The 23,045-nt window shown below is 48.2% G+C and overlaps 1 protein-coding gene across 1 annotated transcript; it reads left to right on the top strand.

The window, feature by feature from the left end:
- The first annotated feature begins 5,887 nt into the window (after nucleotides 1-5,887).
- On the top strand, nucleotides 5,888-8,959 carry LOC125522551 (receptor-like protein EIX2). Its single transcript, XM_048687598.1, has one exon. The coding sequence runs from the start codon at nucleotides 5,888-5,890 to the stop codon at nucleotides 8,804-8,806; it is 2,919 nt and encodes a 972-aa protein (XP_048543555.1). The 3' UTR covers nucleotides 8,807-8,959.
- The last annotated feature ends 14,086 nt before the right edge of the window (nucleotides 8,960-23,045 follow it).

Below are 23,045 nucleotides of genomic sequence, written 5' to 3'. Positions count from 1 at the left end.
AGAAAAACAACATTGGCTGCAACTTTTCTGAAGAATCAACATTCTGTAATTAGGCATCCATTATATGTGTAATGTGTTGTTACAAGTTAACAAAATACTACGTACGTACAACAGATGCTTAGCCCGCTACATGAGATTAAATGGTGCTGCTAAGTAAGGTTGATATCCTGCTTGTTTGCAAGTCAGCAAGGTTGTGGACTGAATTTGTGCCTGTCCAGTGTACAGTTAGCGATGAACCTGGGTCAGAAAAATAAGAAACAAAACGGCTGGAATGCTGGGCGATCGGCCCGCCGTCGACCCCCTTTCTGCTTGTGCCGCGGCGTCCACCCGGTGGTGCATCCGCTCCCTGCCCGGTCAGGTATCGCCCTCTGCTCATCGTTGCAGTTACTTTTTGTGACGGACAGAGAAAGTTCAGAGCTGGTTTACTGTTCATTGGGAACTTTAAAAGAGGAGTTTCTTGTTACAGATAATAATTGGGGCAAGTAAGAAGCACAACATTCTCATGTTCCTGGCAACAAAATCTTGAATCCTTAGAGAGTATTCGCACCGTAAATATTTGCAGGAGGACCAATTTGTTTCTATCTTCGTCCGCACCTGATGGAAAAGAACAAGTGCAGCCCGGTCCTCAATGGCCTGCTTCTCCGGGACAACCACAGCAACATGGAACCAAAAAAAGCTCTTCCCATATATCCAAACCTGATCCAAACATGAGTGATGAGTCTCTAGGTAGGTGAAATATAATCAACTATATATATGTGTGTCCAAACACTTGAAATTATCTTCACTTACATACCGATCAGTGAGCTGAGGAATGGAGAGAAAAGACTGCACCTCTGCTAAACCAAGTGGTGCTGTTCGCATGCACGTAGGGCAAATTCACTGACTGGGGATGTGTGTCACACGTAGAAATTCTCCATTCCTGACGTGAACTTGGCAAAAAGGAAAACATGTGTATATGCTTGCTCACAGGGTTGCTGTCAGGTTGCCAGTCACTCAGGAAACATGGACTGAAATTGCTAACAGTTGCCTGCTGGTAGCGGCACAGAGACGGATCCATCATCTTCCTCGCCATGCGTACCACCAGTGCCAAGCTCCTGCTAACAGAATTTCACATGTAACTAATACACTAATAAACAACTATCTGAACCGTCATGCTAACAGCATTTCACATGTACTTCAACCACAATTATTTAAGTGTTTTGAATATGTTCAACAAAAATTCATCTCATCTGCTGAGCATGTAAGGTCGACTGGGAATGGTATCGTGTTCGTCTGCAGACTTCCACTTTCTAGTGAAGCGTCCAATTGATGGTGTTTCAACAAGTCAGGTTAAACAAAGCCATGAAAGAGCCAAGTCAGGTTAATCAAGTCCTCCCTAATTGGTACTCCCTCCATCCCACAATATAAGATGTTTTTACAAGCCATGTTATCTTGTGAAAACGTCTTATATTATGGGACGGAGGGAGTACTTCTGACCAAAGTGTGATTGTAACTGCTGCTATTTCCTTCATGAGTTTTACTTGAGTTAAAAGATGACTTAGAAACATGTAAAATCCTGTATATTATGTGGCATGCTCGCGTACTAAAGAAACTAATGTGGGACGGGTGGACACGGTCCGGGCCGGTCCGAGTTGTCGATTGGACCGGCCGCCGGCGGTCCGGTCCGGACCGGACCGAGCAGGGCAGCGGTCCAGATTCAGGGACCGGACCGGCGGACGAGAAGCTCGGTGCGGACCGGCGGACGAGAAGCTCGGTGCGGACCGGCGGTCCTCATGGTCCCGGTGACGTCCAGTCGCTGCATGTGGGTCCAGGATGTTGGAGAGGTTGTCGGAGAAGCAGCACGGTGGCCGTAGCCAGAGAAGACGCACATGTTGACGGCGCGGCGGCGTGAGGGAGAGGCACAAGAGAGAGAGAGGGAGCGGCGCGGCCGCACGGGGGAGAGGGGGAACAGCCATGCGAGGGAGCGGCGGTGCTGGGGAGAGGAAGGCGAGGGAGAGGGGGCGGCGCGACGGTTAGGGCATCTCCAGCCGTTGGCCCCCCAGGGGGCGCCTAAAATCGCCGCCTGGGGTGAGCCGGCGCAAAAATTGGGCCTGGGGGCGAGTTGGTCCCCAGCCGCCGGCCCCAGGGCTGCCCCCAGGCACGTTTTAAAATAAAAGAAGTTCGGCGAAGTTCGGCTTAAACACGATAAATTTCGGCCAAACACGATAAATTTCGGCATATTTCGGCGAAGTTCGCGGATTTTCATTACATAGCACATATACATAAACTAATCTAAAGGAAAAACTTGCTGAAGTCGCCGGCGTCGCCGCCATCGTCGTCGTCGGCCTTCTCCTCCTTGACGCGGGCGCCCCTGCTGGACCCCTGCCCGGCGTCGCCATGGCGGACTGGTGGCGGCGCATCATCGTCGTCGTCGTCGCTGTCGCAGATGACGACGACTCCGCCTTCGTCGCGGCCGCGTCGACGCTCCGCGAAGCGAAGCAGGGCGGCGCGCTGGCGCTCCTTCGCCTTCTCCAGACGCTCCTTCTCCATCGCTATGGAGTCCCTGCGCGCCCATTCCAGGGCCGCGTCGTCGTCGTCGAGCTCCGTCGTCACCGGCGCGGCCGGCTCCTTCTTCACCGGCGCGAGCCCCGGCTCCGTCTTTGGCTTGACGAAGCGCGGAGGAGGAGCCGACGAGTAGGCGCGCCGGCCGCCCTCGTTGATGACGATGCCGGCGCTCCGAGTGCGCCGGCCGAGCGGCGTCTCCGCCGCGGGCTCGGCCTTGACGCCGAGCAGGGCCGGAGTGCAGGAGGAGTGCGATGAAGATCGGGAGGAAGAAGAAAAGGAGGAGGACCCGAACCTCCTTGGCGCCCATGGCCCGGCGCGTCGGTGCTGCGCCGGGGCGGCCGCCCTCACCGGGTACGCCAACGGCGGGTCGTTGCCGCCCTCGAGGTACGTCAGCACGCCCTCGAGTGTGCGGCCGGGGACGCCCCACCACAGGTGGCGCCCCTCGCTGTTCTGCCGGCCGCCAACCACCGGCGCGCCGTTGATGAACGCCAAGCGCTGCTGCTGGCGGTGCTCGAAATATGCTGCCCAAGCCGCGTGGTTGTCGGCGGCGTACTGGGGGAAGGAGAGTTGGGCGTCGGTGAGGGAGGCGCGCACGACCTCGACTTCCTCGGCGAAGTACTTCGGCTTCGCCACGGCGTCGGGCAACGGGGGAATGGGCACTCCCCCGGCGCTGAGCCTCCACCCCGTCGGCCCGGCGCGCATGTCCGGCGGCGCCGGGATGTTCGCCTGGAACAGGAGCCAGGACTCCTGTTCGCGGAGCAAACGGCGGCCGAAGCCATTGGCTGCCGCCTCGTCTCCGGGGTAGCGTTCCGCCATGGTGACAGGCTCGGGAGAGGTAGAGAGATAGAGGGAGGGGCTGGGCGGCGGCGCTCGGGAGAGGTAGGGAGAGGGAGGAGCTGGGCGGCGGCGAGGGGCGGGGCTGGTGTGGGCGCAGACGAGTGCAGGCCACCGGCTATATAGCCGCGCCGCACCCGTGTGTACGCGTGCGAGGGAGGGGAGGCGTCGGCGCGCCGTCCCGTGACGCGTCGCCCGTGAGGAATCAATGGCAAGACTGACCGGCGGCAGCCTTGGCATTGATTCCCCGCGGGAACCGAGGCCGTTGGGGGAAGACGAGGCGCCGTGTCGCTGACGCGGCGGACCCGCGGCTGTTTCGCGCCAAAACAGTTCGCGCGCTCCCCAGCGCGCCGGGTTCGGTCTGGGTCCGCCGACACTGTTTTCGGCCCAGGCCGGCGAAAATCGTACTCCTGGGGGCGCGACTGGGCCCTTTTTTTAGGCGAAAAAATCGTGTGGGGAGGCCTTCCTGGGGCGCGGCTGGAGATGCCCTTAGCCTCGAGCGTCCGCAAGTATATTTTTAGCAGTTTTTTTTTTGCATGCAAGTATATTATCCGATCAAACTTATTTCTCTCATTTTTTTTAGCATCAGTATAGACACAAACGCTCATATACACGCACATACACTCACCCCTATGAACGCATACACGCACACCTTACTCGCCTCGTCGTCGACGGGAACGTCTTGAACCCTGGTGGGTTGGGGATACCACTGTTCACCTAACCATCTCAACCACAGATTGGTTCGCTATTTCTCTCATTACTAGCAAATAAAAGGAACAACAGCGAGGAGTTGTCGCGGGAAGCGTCTAAATTATCGGATCGAATCATGTTTATCTTATTCTCTCTATATATTTCCTGTCGACTGATTAAAAGGAAAAACCAAACGGTAGGGCGTGACTGCCTCTTGCCCCTGTGTGACTCTCAGATAATCACGGGTGTGATGGCGTGTTCTTTCTATTTTCTGTTCTCTTCTACCTCACGCACGACTTGAGTTTTCTTCTTTGTTCGACTCAATAAACGGAAACAAATCAAGAAGGGGCGCGCCCATGCAGGAGAGAGACGGCGGGGCGTGGTCGTCGATCACCCAGCGCGCGGATCTCGCCGGCCAGAGCGTGTGGTGGCCATGATGACGAGGAACGGCCTGCAGCGCGCTTCGGTCCGCTCGGTTGGCTCGGTCAAAGACCGGACTGGACCGACAAAATATCGGGCCCAAATTCTGTAACCGGACTGGCTAATTTCTTCAACGGGCCAGGACCGAACGGTCCGGTCCCAAACGGGCCACGAGCGGGCCGAAAAGCCCGCTCGCTCCGTCCAGCCTGAGCCGTAATCCTGGGTCTGAAGTTTGCTGTGCTTTGCCTCTTTGTGCAGGGGATTGTTTCGGCTGTCAGATCTCTCAATAGTAGGCCTGATGCCATGAAAAACTGGCAGTATGTTTACTTGTTACACAACTAGTAGAATGCACAACTCTTTCAGTATTCTCCTTACTCTATTTCTCTTTGCTCAATGACCAGAGCTGCACAACCAACTAACACAAGACCCTTGATGATTGATGAACCAAACGCCACTAAGAAAATGGAAGGCCCTAGATTAACCACACCCATTTAGGTGGTAGATGAACCTTTATTTCCTACAAATTTCAGTTGTCAGATAATTAATTATACATTCCCCTCGTACGGCCATTGAAGCAAAAGTTCTCTTGATGGAATCAAAATGCAAACTGAACCTATTAAATTTTAAAACCTCAAGAGTACATGCTAAGATATTTTGTGACCAGGATCTTGCGATAACATACTTGTCCTTTTTACATTACAAAGCTGGTCAGTTCTGGCCTTCCGAAATCTTGAAATGTCCAGTACTCTAATGCTTGTACAGTAGAACACTGACTATTAACATGCTTTCAGCATCTCAAATCCTGCAACTATGTGTGACAATGCTGATAAACTTTTAGAATTATTAATGTTGCTTTGATAATTGAAGTTTCCTTTTTCTCATCCTCAGCAAGGAGCTTTTTTTTTTTTGCGGGACTCAGCAAGGAGCTTGAAAACACTTACGAATGCCACCATACATACCCTGAGCTCCTGGCCTTTCAATCATTGTACAATCCTGCAGAAATTTTCATTAGCCTACTTCTAAGGGACAGCTGCAGCAACAAGGACTAAAAGAAACAGTAAAACTACACTGAAATTATCTTCACTTACATATCGTTCAGTGAGCTGAGAAATGGAAGGAAAAGCCTGCACCTGTACTAAACCACGTGGTGATGTTCGCTTGCCTAACATGCACGTCAGTCAAATTCACTGGACGAATTCAGGCCTTGGATGTGTAGAAATTCTCAGTTCCTGACGACCTTGGCCAGAAAACATGTGTACGTCCTTGCTCACAGGGTTGCCGTCAGATTGCCAACAAGGGAACATGGACTCAGTCAGAAAGATGGATTTTTTTTTTGCTTACAATTGCCATGAAACTCCGTTCGTAGCGGCATAGAGATGGATCCATCATCTTCCTCACCATGCGTCCCACCACTGCCAAGCTCGTGCTCATATGCGTCCTAGCTGCCGCCGACTTGCTGGCCTCCGATGCACTTCAGCTCGGGCCAGCCGGCGGTTCCGCTGGCGCAAGCTGCATACCACGAGAGCGGGATGCCCTGCTATCCTTCAAGCGCGGCATCACCAGCGACCCCATGGGCATCCTTGATTCTTGGCACAAGGAAGACTCCTGTCAGTGGAGAGGCGTGAAGTGCAGCAACCGGACCGACCGTGTCCTTAGGCTTCATCTTCGTAATGTGCTCCTTGATGGGTTTTACGGAGACACGGCTTTGGTTGGCGAGATAAGTAATTCTTTGCTCTCCATGGATCGTCTAGTGCACCTTGATCTTAGCATGAATTGCCTCGAGGGCCCAAGCGGCCACATTCCGGAGTTCTTGGCCTCTTTGACGGGATTGAGATATCTCAACCTCTCCGGCATACCATTTTTTGGCAGAGTGCCCCCTCATCTCGGAAACCTCTCAAACTTGCGGCATCTTGACCTCTCATGCCAATTTCAAAGTATGTACTCAAGAGACATTTCATGGATAGCGCGCATACCTAATTTGCAGTATCTTAGACTGAATTCGGTAAACCTCAGCACAATAGCTGATTGGCCTTATGTTGTCAACATGATTCCTTCTTTGAAGGCCCTCGATCTTGGGTTTTGCTATCTTCCGACCGCAAATCATTCACTCCCACATATTAACCTCACCAAACTCGAGAGGCTTGATCTCTCCGGCAACACCTTTGCCCACCTAATGGCAAGGGGATGGTTTTGGAATTTGACAAGCCTCCAAGATCTCTACCTTTCTGAAACTCAACTGTACGGTCAACCTCCTGATGCACTGGCACATATGACGTCCCTCCGAGTCCTTGATTTTTCATCTAATCATAACATGGGGACGATGACTACAAGCTTCAGAAAACTATGCAATTTGAGAATTCTGGACCTTTCCTTTTGTCAAATTGTTGGAAATATAAAGGATATTGTTGGGAGGATGCCCCAGTGTCCCTTGAACAAACTGCACGAGCTGTATTTGGGCTCCAACAATATTACCAGAATCATGCCGGATCAGATACCACACTTGACCAGCTTAGTCATTCTTGACATCGCTCGGAACAACCTAATTGGAGGCATACCACGAGGGGTGGGGCTGCTCTCTAGATTAAGAAGACTTGATCTCTCTTCCAACAATCTCAGTGGATCTGTGCCATCTGAGATCGGTATGCTCAGCAATTTGACCATGATGGATCTCACACTCAACAACTTGAACGGTGACTTCACTGAAGAACATTTAACAAGTCTAACGAGGTTGAGAAGGTTGCATTTAAGATGGAATTATTTGAGGATTACAGTTGGTCCCGATTGGATACCACCCTTCAGTTTAGAAGAAATAACTCTTGGCTCTTGCCAACTGGGCCCTTTGTTTCCTGCATGGCTTCAATTCCAAGTGGACATTCGATTGATGGATATATCATCCACAGGTATAGTTGATAGGATTCCTCACTGGTTCAGCACTACATTTGCAAAGGTCACAGATCTGGACATCTCCAACAATGAAATCAGCGGCAGGTTGCCAATAAACATGGAATTCATGTCACTGCAATATTTCTCAATCAATTCAAATAACCTAACTGGTGAACTCCCTAACTTACCAACAAATATTACCTCCCTGGACATGTCTAGAAACTCTTTATCTGGAACTTTGCCATCAAACATTGGGACTCCACATTTGATTTCATTAGCTCTGGTTTCCAATCAAATAACCGGTTCTATTCCCGAATCTCTCTGCAAAGCGGAATTCTTGGAATCATTGGACTTAAGGAACAATCTTCTCGAGGGACAACTTCCTTGGTGTTTTGGGGTGAAGGACATTTCCTTTCTCATGTTGAGTAACAATAGTTTCTCTGGCAACTTCCCACCGTTTGTAAAAGACTGTAGACGATTGGAGGCTCTAGATCTATCACGTAATAGTTTTTCTGGAAGGTTGCCATTGTGGATTGGAGATTTGGTTGAATTACGATTTTTGCGTCTAAATCAGAATATGTTTTCCGGAGAAATCCCAGCTACCATCTCAAATCTTAGTCACCTTCACCACCTGAACCTAGCAGGCAATGGCTTATCAGGTCCCATAACGTGGCATCTGTCAAATGTGACGGGCATGACAGGAAAATATGTAAAGGATTATATGTTCGACTCAATACCTTATGGCAGTTACTCGCATAAGTTGCGTACATATAGTTTTTCCTCTGTGGTCGTCAAGGGACGTGAACTTGATTATGATATTCACATTATGGATTTGGTGAGCATTGATTTATCTTTCAACCAATTAACTGGGAGAATACCAGAAGAAATAGTAGCTCTTGATGCGTTGATAATCTTGAATCTATCGTGGAACCAATTGAGTGGGAAAATACCAAATAAGCTTGGGGCCTTGCATGCTCTGGAATCACTTGACCTCTCAAGGAACATGCTTTCTGGCAGAATCCCTCCGAGCCTGTCAGATATAACCTATTTGAGCTACTTGAACTTGTCTGATAACAATCTAACAGGGAGAATACCATCAGGACATCAGCTCGACACCCTCTACACACAGCAACCTTCCATGTACAGTGGCAACAGTGGTCTATGTGGGCCTCCTCTTCCGAACAGTTGCCCCGGAAAGAATGTTACAAGGCAAGATGATCAAAAAAGGAATGAACATTCCTTTGAACCAATGACCTTTTATTTTGGACTCGCTCTGGGATTTGTTTTGGGTCTCTGGGTGGTGTTTTGTGTCTTGTTGTTTAAGAGAGAATGGAGGACTGCTTATTTCTGCATGGTTGACAAGACATATGATCAGATGTATGTGTTTGCCGTTCTTACATGGAAAAGCTGGACAAGAAAGAGGACTACAAATTGAGTAACAAGAGCTCAGAATAAGCATGAAGAAGCATAGTAGGCTGAGATTTTTATTTGCTTGAAGTTAATGTAAAGGATATTGATGATTTGTAATTGTCTATGTGTGTATGATAATACTTTTGAACTCCTGTATTTGCTACTGCTCAGATGTTGTGCTGATTGTTAGTTCTATAGCTTCATGGTTTAGAGATTCACAGTTGGCATAGCTTGTATGGGACTCCTGTATTTCTTTGCTTGAAGTTATTATAATGTATATTGATTATTCCTTCAAGTTAATGTAAAGGATGATTCCTAATTGTTGTACTCCCTCCGTCCGAAAATACTTGTCATCAAAATGGATAAAAAGAGATGTATCTAGAACTAAAATACATCTAGATACACCCCCTTTTATCCATTTTAATGACAAGTATTTTTGGACGGAGGGAGTATATGCTTGTATGACAATACTTTTGAACTCTTGTATTTGCTATTGTTCAGATGTTTGTGTTGACTGGTTTGTTCCATAGCTTCATCGTTTCACAGTTGGCATAGCCTGTATGGGACTCTGTTTTTCTGTTGTCTAGTAGAGTACTGGATGTGAGTAAGAGGAAAGTTAATGGTGTCATTGGCGGACATCATCTCCTCATGTTGAAGAAATCTGTGGCATATTTAGACAGCAGCGACACCATGGCCTGGAGCCATTTTCCTCTCTGTAATCTGGAGCAATCTGAAAAAATACTGGAGTCACAGGCGTAAACATGATTAAACATTTAAACCTAGCCATATTGCTGACTTTATAGAATACTGCAGTCTGCAGCTGAACCCACAGGGACGAAGGTGGGGATGCAGATGCCGTCGGTCTCGATGAAGATCCTGAGTAGGGGCGCCGGGTGGAGCGCGCAGAAGGCACGACGGAAGGACGGCGCCGAGCCAGGTGCGGCAGGTGAGCGCGGCGCGGACGAGGGCCGGCAGGTTCGGCAGGCGGAGGAAGATGTCGAGGAGCAGGTCTTTGCCGAGGGAGAAAATGGTGGTGGACTGGTGGTGGTGATGGACTCGGGTTCCGCCGCACGGGGCGCCGACGGCAGCGAGTCACTCGCCATTGCCGCAGGGGAGTCAAGGTCGGGACGGCCGGCGCTGGGTACGGCGGCGGTGCTGGATGCTGGGGGCGAGGGCGACGGCCAGAGGGTGGGGAATTTTAGCAGGCCGGTAGGAGGCGCGTTGTTTGGGCCGAAATAATTTCCCACAGGCCGAAAACAGAGTCCTTGATACTAAACGGCCCAATCAGAGTAGAGCAGATTCAGTGATGAACTTGTTAAGTTTTACCATTTTTTTTTGAAAAAAGTCCATTTTACTACCCTGAATAAAGTGGGTGGTTCACTTTACCCGCTGATCTATTTTTCCGCTTCTTTTACCCCCAAACAAACCCAAACCGGACAAAACACCCCCTCAGCTGGTAGGAGTGGCGAGCGGGGCGGGGCGGGGGGGGGGGGGGGGGGGGGGGGGGGGGGGGGGGGTGGCTGGGCGAAGCAGGCAAGGCCAGGCAGTGGCGGGCGCGGGCCGACGCAGTTAGGCACGAGCAGGGACTGGGGTGAGCGCGAGCAGAAGGGGAGGCTCAGCGGGCGCAGCAGGGCTGCCGGAGCGGGGCCACGAGGACGGGTGCCGGAGCAGGGCTGCGCGGGCGGGGCGCTGCGGCAGCAGAGCAACGCAGGCGGCGCGAGGAATAGTAGCAGGAGGCACGGGCACATGTGAGGGAAGAGGAGTGCTGGCCAAGTTCCCGAGCGCCGGCGAGCTCCGAGCAGCAGCCGGCGCGGGCGAACAATGGTGGGAGAGTAGCGGCATGGGGAGGCGAGGCCATGGAAGGGCGCGAGCAGGTCGCGGTTTGCAATGGCGAGCGGCCGCAGCAGGAGTCAACAGCAGCGGCTAGAGCAGAGGCGGCAGCGGCGCGGCAAGCGGTCAGTGATAGTAGCGGCAGCAGCGGGCACGCACGAGCGACAGCAGGCGGGCGCGGTGACACGCACGCGAGGGCGGCAGAGGGGCAGGACCAGGGTGGGGTGCGGAGCCGAGCTCCCTGTCACCGCATGCGTCAGGAGGAGGACCCATGCCCAGGCCGCGGCGGCCGCGGGGTCGCCGGAGGCGTGGTGCAGCCAAGAATGGCGCGAGGCGGTGGAGTTCCACGCCGAGGTGCTCGGGCGGCACCTCGCCGACGGCCTCCTCGGGCCGTCCTCCTACGCCGTCTACCTCGGCAGGGCCCAGCAAGCGCTCGCACTGCGGGAGCTCGGTGTAGTTGGGGCTGTCGCCGTCGCGACGATGCGCTCCCCGCCGCTCGTCGTCACCTTCGATTGGTGCGAGAGAGAGAGAGAGAAAGAGACCTGACAAGGGGGCCCCACCCAGGTCAAAACCGCCGTTGACTAGTGCCACATCAGTAGCGGGTGGAGAAAAACCAGCCGGGGGGTGTTTTGTCCGGTTTGGGTTTGTTTGGGAGGGGGGGGGGGGGTAAAAGAAGCAGAAAAATAGATCAGGGGTAAAGTGAACCACCCACTTTATTGAAGGTAGTAAAATGGACTTTTTTCTTCAGAGAAAATTTCATAATTTGTGGTAGGAAGTGCAGGACGAACGATTGCTTCCCTGTGAATCCATGAAAGAAGAGCTTCGATGCGAATCCAATCGTGGAACCATCAATGTGGCGATAATCACTCAAGCTTTGGCACGTCGATTACCACTCTCCCTCAAGTAACACTACATGGTCGTCTGGACTACAGCAAGTGAGAGCGGAAGATATGCCGCGGCGCTGTTCGCTATATCTATCAAACCGGAAAATGAGATACGCCGGAAAGGGAACAACACAGGTAGGCGTGCTGTTGGCTATCTTTATCGATGTTGTTCTTGGCGCCTGGGATCAATAAAAAAGACAATGGGAAAAAGGCTGATTCGGTGATGAACTCGCAACTTTCACCCTGCTGAATCATTAGGGTTAAATTACATGGACTTGTTTCATTAATTAACGCTCTCCATTTTAGTTGACTTAGCTCAATTCATTCGTACTAGAGTCTTTTCCCAGGTCTTGATCCTCATAACTCTAAAGTCATTCCTCCGAGGGGGTCATTCTACTTGATGGAATGATGCACAAGAGGAACCCTACTATGAGAGGATGCTAGTAAAGTGTGCAAACTTGACAAATCGTATAATGGATAGAAACAAGCATAATGAAGTTGGAATCTTCATTTTGATAAGATAGTCAAAGAGTATGAATTCATCAAATATAGCAAAGATGCTTGTGTTCACAAGAAATTACGTGCGAGCATAATAATATTTCTAAAACTTTATATGCATGACACATTGTTATTTGGAAACAATATAAATTTCTTTACACGAATGAGGACTTCATTGAAAATAATTTTTGGATGAAGTACTAGGGCTAGGTAACCTCGGTATTAGGCACAATTATGTATGGAGATAGAGTTGCCCAATAGGGCTAAGCCAAAATATATACTAGCAAGATATTGTTATGTCACACCCTGATTTTCATGGCACAACACTTAAGCTAATAAGTCATGAAAAATGTGGTTTGACAAAAACTTTTGAGTGTTTTGGACTTTGCTTGATTGGATGTTTGTCTGTTGTTTGCTAGTGCTCTAAAAATCAAATTATCCAACTCTTATACTCCTTCTCCTTGATCCAAAACTTTTCCCAATGATCATGCCGTGTGTATAGGACACAATAGTATTTTCTTACAAAAAGAATTTGGCCAAAAAGAATTTTCTAAATTAGGTTTTCCAAAACCCCCTGAATTGAGGCTTGCACTGCAAGTACTTAATTAAGGGCAGTAAAAATCTTTCAAAAGATATATTTGACTCCTATTAGATATAGTACTCCCATAAACCACAAAATTATTATTTTAGAAGTTATTTTGCTATTTATATAAATGATTTTTCTTAAGGCCAGAAATGGTCTTTAATAGATTAAAATTATTTTAATGTTTCAAAAATATTTGAGAAAATTTAGGGAAACTCAGTGGACATGTATTTCCCATATATATGAGTTTCAACAAATGATCATGTTCAAAATATTGGACAAAACCCTCCAAAACCATTTCTGTTCATTTCAAGTATTTGAAATGTTTCTATGAGAAATATTTTCAAATAAATTCAGGAAAATTCTAGAAAGCCACACATGACTAATGTGATGATATTGCCAAGTTTCATTCCCATCCAAATAGTTTTGGTACACAAAAGTGCCCCAAAACCCTCTCTGACCAGATCCAAGTTTGAACAACTTTACATTGCCAACTGCCTCCTTTTGATCCCAATTTTTGTGGACATATTCAGATACTCAAATTATGAGACTACACCAAGTGGTGCATCAAGGATAAAAGATTCACATGACTAAAGCTTGGAAAATCCATTTTTGTTGATTTCTAGGGTTTGCCAAAGTTACATTGGCAACTTTCTTCAAATGCGCTCAAACTTGGTGAACAACCTCATTGCTATATTCCATTTGACCCTGTTAAATATCATGTCAATTGGAATTCATTTGCTTGCCCAAAACAACATCAAACACCATCTGCCACATTTTTATGATCAATGTTTGAAGCCCCTAATGAATTCCCCTCTGCCTCGAATTTTTACCAGAGGTGTGCCTAGTCATCACCTACCTCCAGCAACTCCTTCTCATCCTCAATTCAACGATTGAGGGGGTAAAACTCCATTTTTACTCCTCTGGATAACACCGATCTCTCTCTCCCTCAACCTCTCTCCCCTCCTAGTGGCTCTCCAGGGCATCCAATGATGCCATCCCTTTGTTTACTCCTCCTCTGACCCCCTAGACACTATAGGCCATGCCCTGGACGCCAAAAATATGCCAATGCCAGCCATATGCGTGCTCTGGAGCATGCTACAGTGCGCCCTTGCACTGTAGCCGCATCCTGCCCAAGGCTCCCGACCACCTTGAGCTCCTCCCGCACGCCAGCAGGACCACCTCGACGTCCGCAACACGGAAAGCTGTCAGCCCCTCCCTCCTCCCTCTCCCATGCCCGTCCCACGCGTGGACAGAGCGCCGCCCGAGCTCGCCAGTCACTGCACTCGCGCGGGAACGCCTCGAGCTCGCCCTACTCCCCTTCCTTTCCCTCGACCTATTCCACGCCCACGAACGCCCCAGACATGGCCTAGGGTCAAGATGGGAATGGGCCGGGTCGGCCCGCCGGGTCACTGACCCGGCCCAAAAAGTCGAGGCCAATGGGTCAGATGGGTTGGCCTTGAATCATATATGGGTCAGTGGAGCTGGCATTGTGCGACCTGATGGGTCAGACGGGTCGACCCATATGAACCAATGACTCAACAACGCACATGCATACACATAGCCTGAATGGGTCAGTGAGGCCATTTCGTGTCCTCGTGCTACAACATCTAAACCAGTGAAGCACGAACAGCGTGCTGCGTACATGCATACATATAGACATATCGCCTGGCTGCCTGGGCGAGTGCGTTGTGCCTAATTATTTCGCATAATAAGGCAGCTAATGGCGTCTACATCAGCACATCTATTTCCTGTGGGCATGAGATGAGCAGTACACAAGGATACCAAACTTGTGTAAAAAATTACTGAATTTTGGGTCGGCGAGGCCACAAAATTCTGATAAAATGGGCCGGCCCATGGCCTCGCATGTTGACCCTGAGGCCACCGGGCCGGGTCCAAGGCCAGGTCCGGGTCGGCCCGTTCCCATCGTGAGCCTAGGGTGCCAATTTGGCCCCTGGTGTCACCTAGGCCGCGGCCGTGGACGCCGCCCATGGTGCGCCATGGCCTCGCCTTGTACAACCACCCCAGGTTCCTCTCCCCTCTCGGTTCACTCCCTCTCCCCCCAGCGACCTCCTCGAGTAGCCTGCTCCACCTCCCGCGCCTTCCTTCTCCTCCTACCACCGCACGGCCGCTGCTTCGACTCGCTCGAATTCGAGCAACACTGAGCTCACCTCCCTCCCTTTCCTCCATCCAATGACTCCCCGTGGTTCGGTGACCCTCCCCACCTCCTCTAACCGTCACCGAGAGCCACAGATGGCCGACAACCTCCCCCGCCACCGTCAAAGCTGCGGTCACCTAGGCCCCCTCCGGTGGCCGTGACCTGCACCAGCGGATGCATCGCTCCGAGTTGAGCTCGCCCATAGGCGGAGCGCCGCGGGAGACGACCGGAGGCGCCGGCTATCGCCGAACGGGCGCCGGCGTGCGCTTTGCCTCCCCTGCTCTGCCTCGAGCAAGAGGTAGAGGACGACCGCCCCGCCAGCTGGCAGGGGGGCTGCCCGTCAGTGGCAGAGGCGACCGAGCCAGCCCACCAGTCGGGTTAAGTGGAAACGGCTTCGGGCCGATCCTCTTGCCCCGCTGGGTGGCGCCCTCCAGCAGTGCGCCTTCGGTGTCATCTCCTCCCTCGCGCAGCTGAGCCACTGGGCCGAGCCCAGTAGGCGCTGTTTAGCTGGGCTTCGCCCAGTGCGCTTTATAAGGTTGACTTCTTTTCTTCCTTTTCTTTTTCCTAAATATTGTAAAATCCCTAAATAATTCAAATTGACTCCAAATTTGATGATTCAAATTTCTAGAAGTTCGTAAATTCATGGTCTATCACATGGTGCAACTTGCACATTTTTCCAGAAAGATTTGCTTCACAAACATTTGTCAAATCATGTTTTTCCATCTCTATGATGAACTTTAGAAAATCAGAGGGAGCCCATTTTTTAATAAAAATTCAATTATTCAAACTACTAGATACTACTAAGTTCATAACGTAGTTTTTTAAACATTTTTCTCAATACTTTATATGCCACATGAAATATTGGTCCATTTCTCCATATAGTGCCAACTTTGCAAATTCATAGAAAAATCATTGGAGCTCCAAATCTAGTGAAACCAACTCCTAGGTGCTTCTAAAATCATTCCTTGTTAAATGGGTGTCTTTGCTCATTTTTCAAAATAATATTTTTGTACACTTCTTGCAAATCCACAAATCCCTTGATTCCCCCATATTAAAATATTCAGAGAATCCATTGATCAAATCCCAATGAAACCACTTTGGTCATTCCTCATATGACCAAAGGTATCCTAGAAAAATCCAACTCACATTTTTAGAGCACTTCTATTTTTGCCTTGTTGTGTTTCTTTATTATGATTGCTTTCAACGTTAGTTGACGAAGTAGATGGAATACTCGGAGATGGACCAGAAGGATTGAAGACCTTACGGATCCAGGCAAGCAGCCCTTTGACCATGTTTAAGAAACCTTTTTTATGCATGTCATATAGCACCTTATTATCAATGCATCGGGATCGTGTTGAGGTGGTGACCACTTTGGTTGGTTGCCTTTGTTACTTTCCTATTGGAACTTGCATCAAGCATGACCCTACCTTCCTATGAGGGTTATGCGGGTGGGACTAGATAGGATGCTAAAGTAGTGGCTACGCAAATGGGTCGGGTATATGCATGGTTATGAAAACAAAGTATTTTCAAAAGACTTTTCGAAAACCCCGTCGGGTGCCACTTATGCCCGAGGGAGATGTTGAGTTGAGTAACCACTTGATGACGAAGTGGTGTACCGAGGCAAGTGAGTGTGTTGTTTATGAAAACGGATTGGTTTAAGTTGCGACCGTTACTCCAACCTTACATGTACAACCACTCTACCCCTTATGGGCGGGGCATTATTGATTACCTAGGCCGATACTAGCATGGTGCCCACATTACTAGTGACGGGGGTGACATGAGGTCACTCTCGGGACGGGGTCGTGCTTGGATAGGCGGCCATGACTGTTTTCACAGGGCACCGGACATATCGTGCGTGTATGTGTGATAATGAAAAGGGAAGAGTCCCAAATCTTGATGCTTATACACAAAGGCCGTGTACCAACGAGTGGACCCTATGTTAGTGTCTCCTAGGGAAAGATAGTGTTCGGGTGCTTCCCCCGAGTACTTGAGGTACTGCGGGATCGTGGGTGACACGAAAGCTTCCCGGATCTTGTGGGTAAAGTGTGCAAACTCTGCAGAGTGTAAAAACTATTCGAATAGCCGTGTCCACGGTCAAGGATAGTTGGGTAACCGCTCTTGGGCTACGGCCAAAAGTTTACGAAACCTGGTGTGTGTGTGTGTGTATGGATGAGTGGAAAGAACTACTTGGGTCAAGTCAAACTACTTGACTTGTTGATTAAGATGGAGTTGATCCAAACTCTGTTTATGTTGATATCTGTAACCCGTCCTCATGGCTACTTAAATTCTTATGATGCATGCTTTACAAGTTGTTGAACATGTCATAGCACTCAAAACTAGCTTTCTGCAAAAAAATTACCTACATCATGCATTGTTGTACCTTGATCCAAAACATGGGTTGCTTGCGAGTACATTCAAAGTACTCATTGGCTTGCCACTGGTTATTTTATTGGCTAGGCATGAAAGAACAGGATATGATGGAGAATACTTTGGTGACGAACATGCGAGCTAGGACGCTTCCCAGTCAGAATGCCTATAGGGTTAAGGCAGATGGCATGGGTTCATGCTATCATTGAAGATTTTCCGCTGCGAGTTTATGAAGACTTGACCATAATGGTCCTAATTTGTGTAAGATGGTATGTATGGATGTAAGACTCTTGTTATTCAGGTTATGTGTGTTCAGTGAGCATTGATCTCTAGGATCACTGTACACGTGCATTCGGTTATCACGACTTATGACTCGGGGTCCCCACAGAGCTGGTATCAGATCCATCCTGACTCTAGGAAGCCTTAGTTAGCATGGTCGTTAGTTAGGGTAAAACTATTTTCAAAACTACCTATACTTCTCTTCCCTTCTGAGTTTTTCCAAAAACTAAGGTATATTTTCCTTATTGATCTCTTCCCCTTCAAAACTTTTGTAAATGGTCGCTAGAATCCTCATGCCCCTGACCACGAGATTCCTCGTAATCCTTATGGATAGCCTAGAAGGAAGACGCCTTGCCAAACATTCATCTGCATCTTTTGAACACAAGTTTGGCGACACCATGACAAGACAGAAGACACCTTCTCAAGGGATGAGGAAACCAATACTCAGAAGATGGTGACACCCTTGACACTGCCCCAGGATGATGCAACCTTGTCCTACGACGATCGGGGTATAAGATATGAAAGATCATGATATACATCACTAATAGAGCGACCCTGTCCTTCCCGTTGTTGTATCGGCAACCACCGGTGGATGAGAACCCCTAGGGTAGGATGAGTCATGTACCCCCTATGCGAAGTCGAGTCCATGCGATGGTTCAAATAGAACCATGTTCTGTGTTGTTGCTTGTTTTTATTTGTTTGTATTTTGATGTAAGTCGCCCTTTTGCCCTAAGCAACAAGTAGGCGACTATATCACTTGCCCTATCTTAATGTTTGTGTTTGCTTCTTTTGGCACTTGTTTATTGCACTTGCACTATAGAGCCCCCTTTAGGCACCTCCTCTATGCTACTTTTCTCTCTCATCTCTCTCATCAACTGAAAACCAGCAAGACAAGATGCGCCAAGGATTCTACCTCGACGATCAAACTAGCACTGAAGACTTTTGCTACAGCGTCCACGACCAAGTGCAACCCCGTAGAGTTATGTTTACCCCTCAAGATTAGAAACCCACCGCTAGACCCTTCGAGACTTCACGAGATACCCAAGCTCAAATCCTTAACCATGTGCTTAACTACGGAATTGCAAGAGAACCAGTTAAGGTTTAGTAATCTTTGCTCATCACTAGGTTTATTGTGGAACTAGTGGGAATAGTGAACGAGCACATTATCATCCTAAGATAGCACTAGAATTGACGATGCCATAGGGAGGACCAATTTGAGGACAAATGAGTTGATGAAGCTATACTAGTGATCTTGAGGAAATACCTGAGACTCTTTGGTGGATTTTGAGGCTTTCGTGTTGATAGATGGACTTGGTGGGATCATGTTAATAGAGTAGCATAACTTTCATCACCTTGGAGTAAATTGGACTTAGCAAGTCAATTATAATCGCAAGATGAAGTTCTTAGAGGTGTAAGGATTTGACTTAACCATGGGTTATTGATAGGAAACAAGTAATGTTACGAAAATGACTTGGAGGAACAAGTAGTAGTTCTCGTTGGACATGAGATTTTGATTTAAATAGGTAATCCTAATAAGACGTTGATAAGTGGGACTACATGGTTTGGAGTAGATTGGATTTAGTCTAATGATCTCAATCATGATACCATGTTTCTCGGTGGACAATAAACTAGGAGATTGGATTAATTGTCGGAGTTTATTTAGGGATTTGTACGAGCTTGATCTTGGAGTTTACTTGACCCCAATAATGGAAATTGGTGGACTAGCTATAGTAAGGATAGCCCTTTTCAAGGATTTGGGAGTTATAGGGACATTAGTAGATCATGTGGAACACCATAGACATTGGATTTGTAGAATTAATGGATTATGTAGTGATTGATGAAAGTTAATGGGCTGTTGGGGTTGATTCATAAGAACGAAACAAGAGCTTGGAATGGTATACGATGTGTTTCCTTAGGATAGAGATGCACTATCTTGGACCTTGGAAGAATCGGCTGAGCACTTGGATTTTAGTGTTTAATTCAAGCTTAGCAGCTTGTATGTTCTTGAAGGAAATATGCCGTAGAGGCAATAATAAAGTTATTATTTATTTCCTTATATCATGATAAATGTTTATTATTCATGCTAGAATTGTATTAACCAGAAACATAATACATGTGTGAATACATAGACAAACAGAGTGTCACTAGTATGCCTCTACTAGACTAGCTCGTTAATCAAAGATGGTTATGTTTCCTAACCATGGACAAAGAGTTGTTATTTGATTAACGGGATCACATCATTAGGTGAATGATCTGATTGACATGACCCATTCCATTATCTTAGCACCCGATCGTTTAGTATGTTGCTATTGCTTTCTTCATGACTTATACATGTTCCTATGACTATGAGATTATGCAACTCCCGTTTACCGGAGGAACACTTTGTGTGCTACCAAACGTCACAACGTAACTGGGTGATTATAAAGGTGCTCTACAGGTGTCTCCAAAGGTACATGTTGGGTTGGCGTATTTCGAGATTAGGATTTGTCACTCCGATTGTCAGAGAGGTATCTCTGGGCCCTCTCGGTAATACACATCACATAAGCCTTGCAAGCATTGCAACTAATGAGTTAGTTGTGAGATGATGTATTACGGAACGAGTGAAGAGACTTGCCGGTAACGAGATTGAACTAGGTATTGAGGTACCGACGATCGAATCTCGGGCAAGTAACATACCGATGACAAAGGGAACAACGTATGTTGTTATGCGGTCTGACCGATAAAAGATCCTTCGTAGAATATGTAGGAGCCAATATGAGCATCCAGGTTCCGCTATTGGTTATTGACCGGAGACATGTCTCGGTCATGTCTACATTGTTCTCGAACCCGTAGGGTCCGCACGCTTAAGGTTTCGATGACAGTTATATTATGAGTTTATGAGTTTTGATGTACCGAAGGAGTTTGGAGTCCCGGATGGGATCGGGGACATGACGAGGAGTCTCGAAATGGTCGAGACATAAAGATTTACATATTGGAAGCCTATATTTGGATATCGGAAGTGTTCCGGGTGAAATCGGGATTTTACCGGAGTACCGGGAGGTTACCGGAACCCCCCGGGAGGTATATGGGCCTTAGTGGAAGAGAGGAGAGGTGGCCAGGGCTGGGCCGCGTGCCCCTCCCCCCTAGTCCGAATAGGACAAGGAGAGGGGGGCGGCCCCCCCCTTCCTTCTCTCTCTCCTCTTTCCCCCCTCCCGTATCCTATTCCAACTAGGAAAGGGGGGGAATCCTACTCCCGGAGGGAGTAGGACTCCTCCTGGTGCGCCCTCTCCTGGCCGGCCACCCCCCCTTGATCCTTTATATACGGAAGCAAGGGACACCCCTAGAGACACAAGTTGATCCACGTGATCATATTCTTAGCCGTGTGCGGTGCCCCCTTCCACCATAGTCCTCGATAATATTGTAGCTGTGCTTAGGCGAAGCCCTGCGACGGTAGTACATCAAGATCGTCACCTCGCCGTCGTGCTGACGGAACTCTTCCCTGACACTTTGCTGGATCGGAGTCCGGGGATCGTCATCGAGCTGAACGTGTGCTAGAACTCGGAGGTGCCGTAGTTTCGGTGCTTGATCGGTCGGGCCATGAAGACGTACGACTACATCAACCACGTTGTGCTAACGCTTCCGTTGTCGATCTACAAGGGTACGTAGATTACACTCTCCCTTCTCGTTGCTATGCATCACCATGATCTTGCGTGTGCGTAGGAATTTTTTTGAAATTACTACGTTACCCAACAGTGGCATCCGAGCCTAGGTTTTATGTGTTGATGTTATTTGCACGAGTAGAACACAAGTGAGTTGTGGGCGATATAAGTCATACTGCTTACTAGCATGTCATACTTTGGTTCGGCGGTATTGTTGGACGAAGCGGCCCGGACCGACATTACGCGTACGCTTACCCGAGACCGGTTCTCCCATCGTGCTTTGCACAAAGGTGGCTAGCGGGTGACAGTTTCTCCAACTTTAGTTGAACCGAGTGTGGCTGCGCCCGGTCCTTGCGAAGATTAAAACAGCACCAACTTGACAAACTATCGTTGTGGTTTTGATGCGTAGGTAAGATTGGTTCTTGCTTAAGCCCGTAGCAGCCACGTAAAACTTGCAACAACAAAGTAGAGGACGTCTAACTTGTTTTTGCAGGGCATGTTGTGATGTGATATGGTCAAGACATGATGCTAAATTTTATTGTATGAGATGATCATGTTTTGTAACCGAGTTATCGGCAACTGGCAGGAGCCATATGGTTGTCACTTTATTGTATGCAATGCAATCGCGCTGTAATGCTTTACTTTATCACTAAGCGGTAGCGATAGTCGTGGAAGCATAAGATTGGCGAGACGACAATGATGCTACGATGGAGATCAAGGTGTCACGCCGGTAACAATGGTGATCATGACGGTGCTTCGAAGATGGAGATCACAAGCACAAGATGATGATGGCCATATCATATCACTTATATTGATTGCATGTGATGTTTATCTTTTATGCATCTTATCTTGCTTTGATTGACGGTAGCATTATAAGATGATCTCTCACTAATTATCAAGAAGTGTTCTCCCTGAGTATGCACCGTTGCGAAAGTTCTTCGTGCTGAGACACCACGTGATGATCGGGTGTGATAGGCTCTACATTCAAATATAACGGGTGCAAAACAGTTACACACGTGGAATACTCAGGTTATACTTGACGAGCCAAGCATATACAGATATGGCCTCGGAACACGGAGACCGAAAGGTCGAGCGTGAATCATATAGTAGATATGATCAACATAGTGATGTTCACCAATGAAGCTACTCCATCTCACGTGATGATCGGACATGGTTTAGATGATTTGGATCACGTAATCACTTAGAGGATTAGAGGGATGTCTATCTAAGTGGGAGTTCTTTAAGTAATATGATTAATTGAACCTAAATTTATCATGAACTTAGTACCTGATAGTATCTTGCTTATTCATGTTTGATTGTAGATAGATGGCCCGTGCTGTTGTTCCGTTGAATTTTAATGCGTTCCTTGAGAAAGCAAAGTTGAAAGATGATGGTAGCAATTACTCGGACTGGGTCCGTAACTTGAGGATTATCCTCATTGCTGCACAGAAGAATTATGTCCTGGAAGCACCGCTGGGTGCCAGGCCTACTGCTGGAGCAACACCAGATGTTATGAACGTCTGGCAGAGCAAAGCTGATGACTACTCGATAGTTCAGTGTGCCATGCTTTACGGCTTAGAATCGGGACTTCAACGACGTTTTGAACGTCATGGAGCATATGAGATGTTCCAGGAGTTGAAGTTAATATTTCAAGCAAATGCCTGGATTAAGAGATATGAAATATCCAATAAGTTCTATAGCTGCAAGATGGAGGAGAACAGTTCTGTCAGTGAGCATATACTCAAAATTTCTGGGTATAATAATCACTTGATTCAATTGGGAGTTAATCTTCCAGATGATCGCGTCATTGACAGAATTCTCCAATCACTGCCACCAAGCTACAAGAGCTTCGTGATGAACTATAATATGCAAGGGATGAATAAGACTATTCCCGAGCTCTTCGCAATGCTGAAAGCTGCGGAGGTAGAAATCAAGAAGGAGCATCAAGTATTGATGGTCAACAAGACCACTAGTTTCAAGAAAAAGGGCAAAGGGAAGAAGAAGGGGAACTTCAAAAAGAACAGCAA

This window comes from Triticum urartu, chromosome 7, assembly GCF_003073215.2.
Source record: "Triticum urartu cultivar G1812 chromosome 7, Tu2.1, whole genome shotgun sequence".
Lineage (NCBI taxonomy): Eukaryota > Viridiplantae > Streptophyta > Magnoliopsida > Poales > Poaceae > Triticum > Triticum urartu.
Note: the sequence above shows the minus strand (reverse complement) of the source record. Positions and strands in the feature narration are given on the sequence as shown.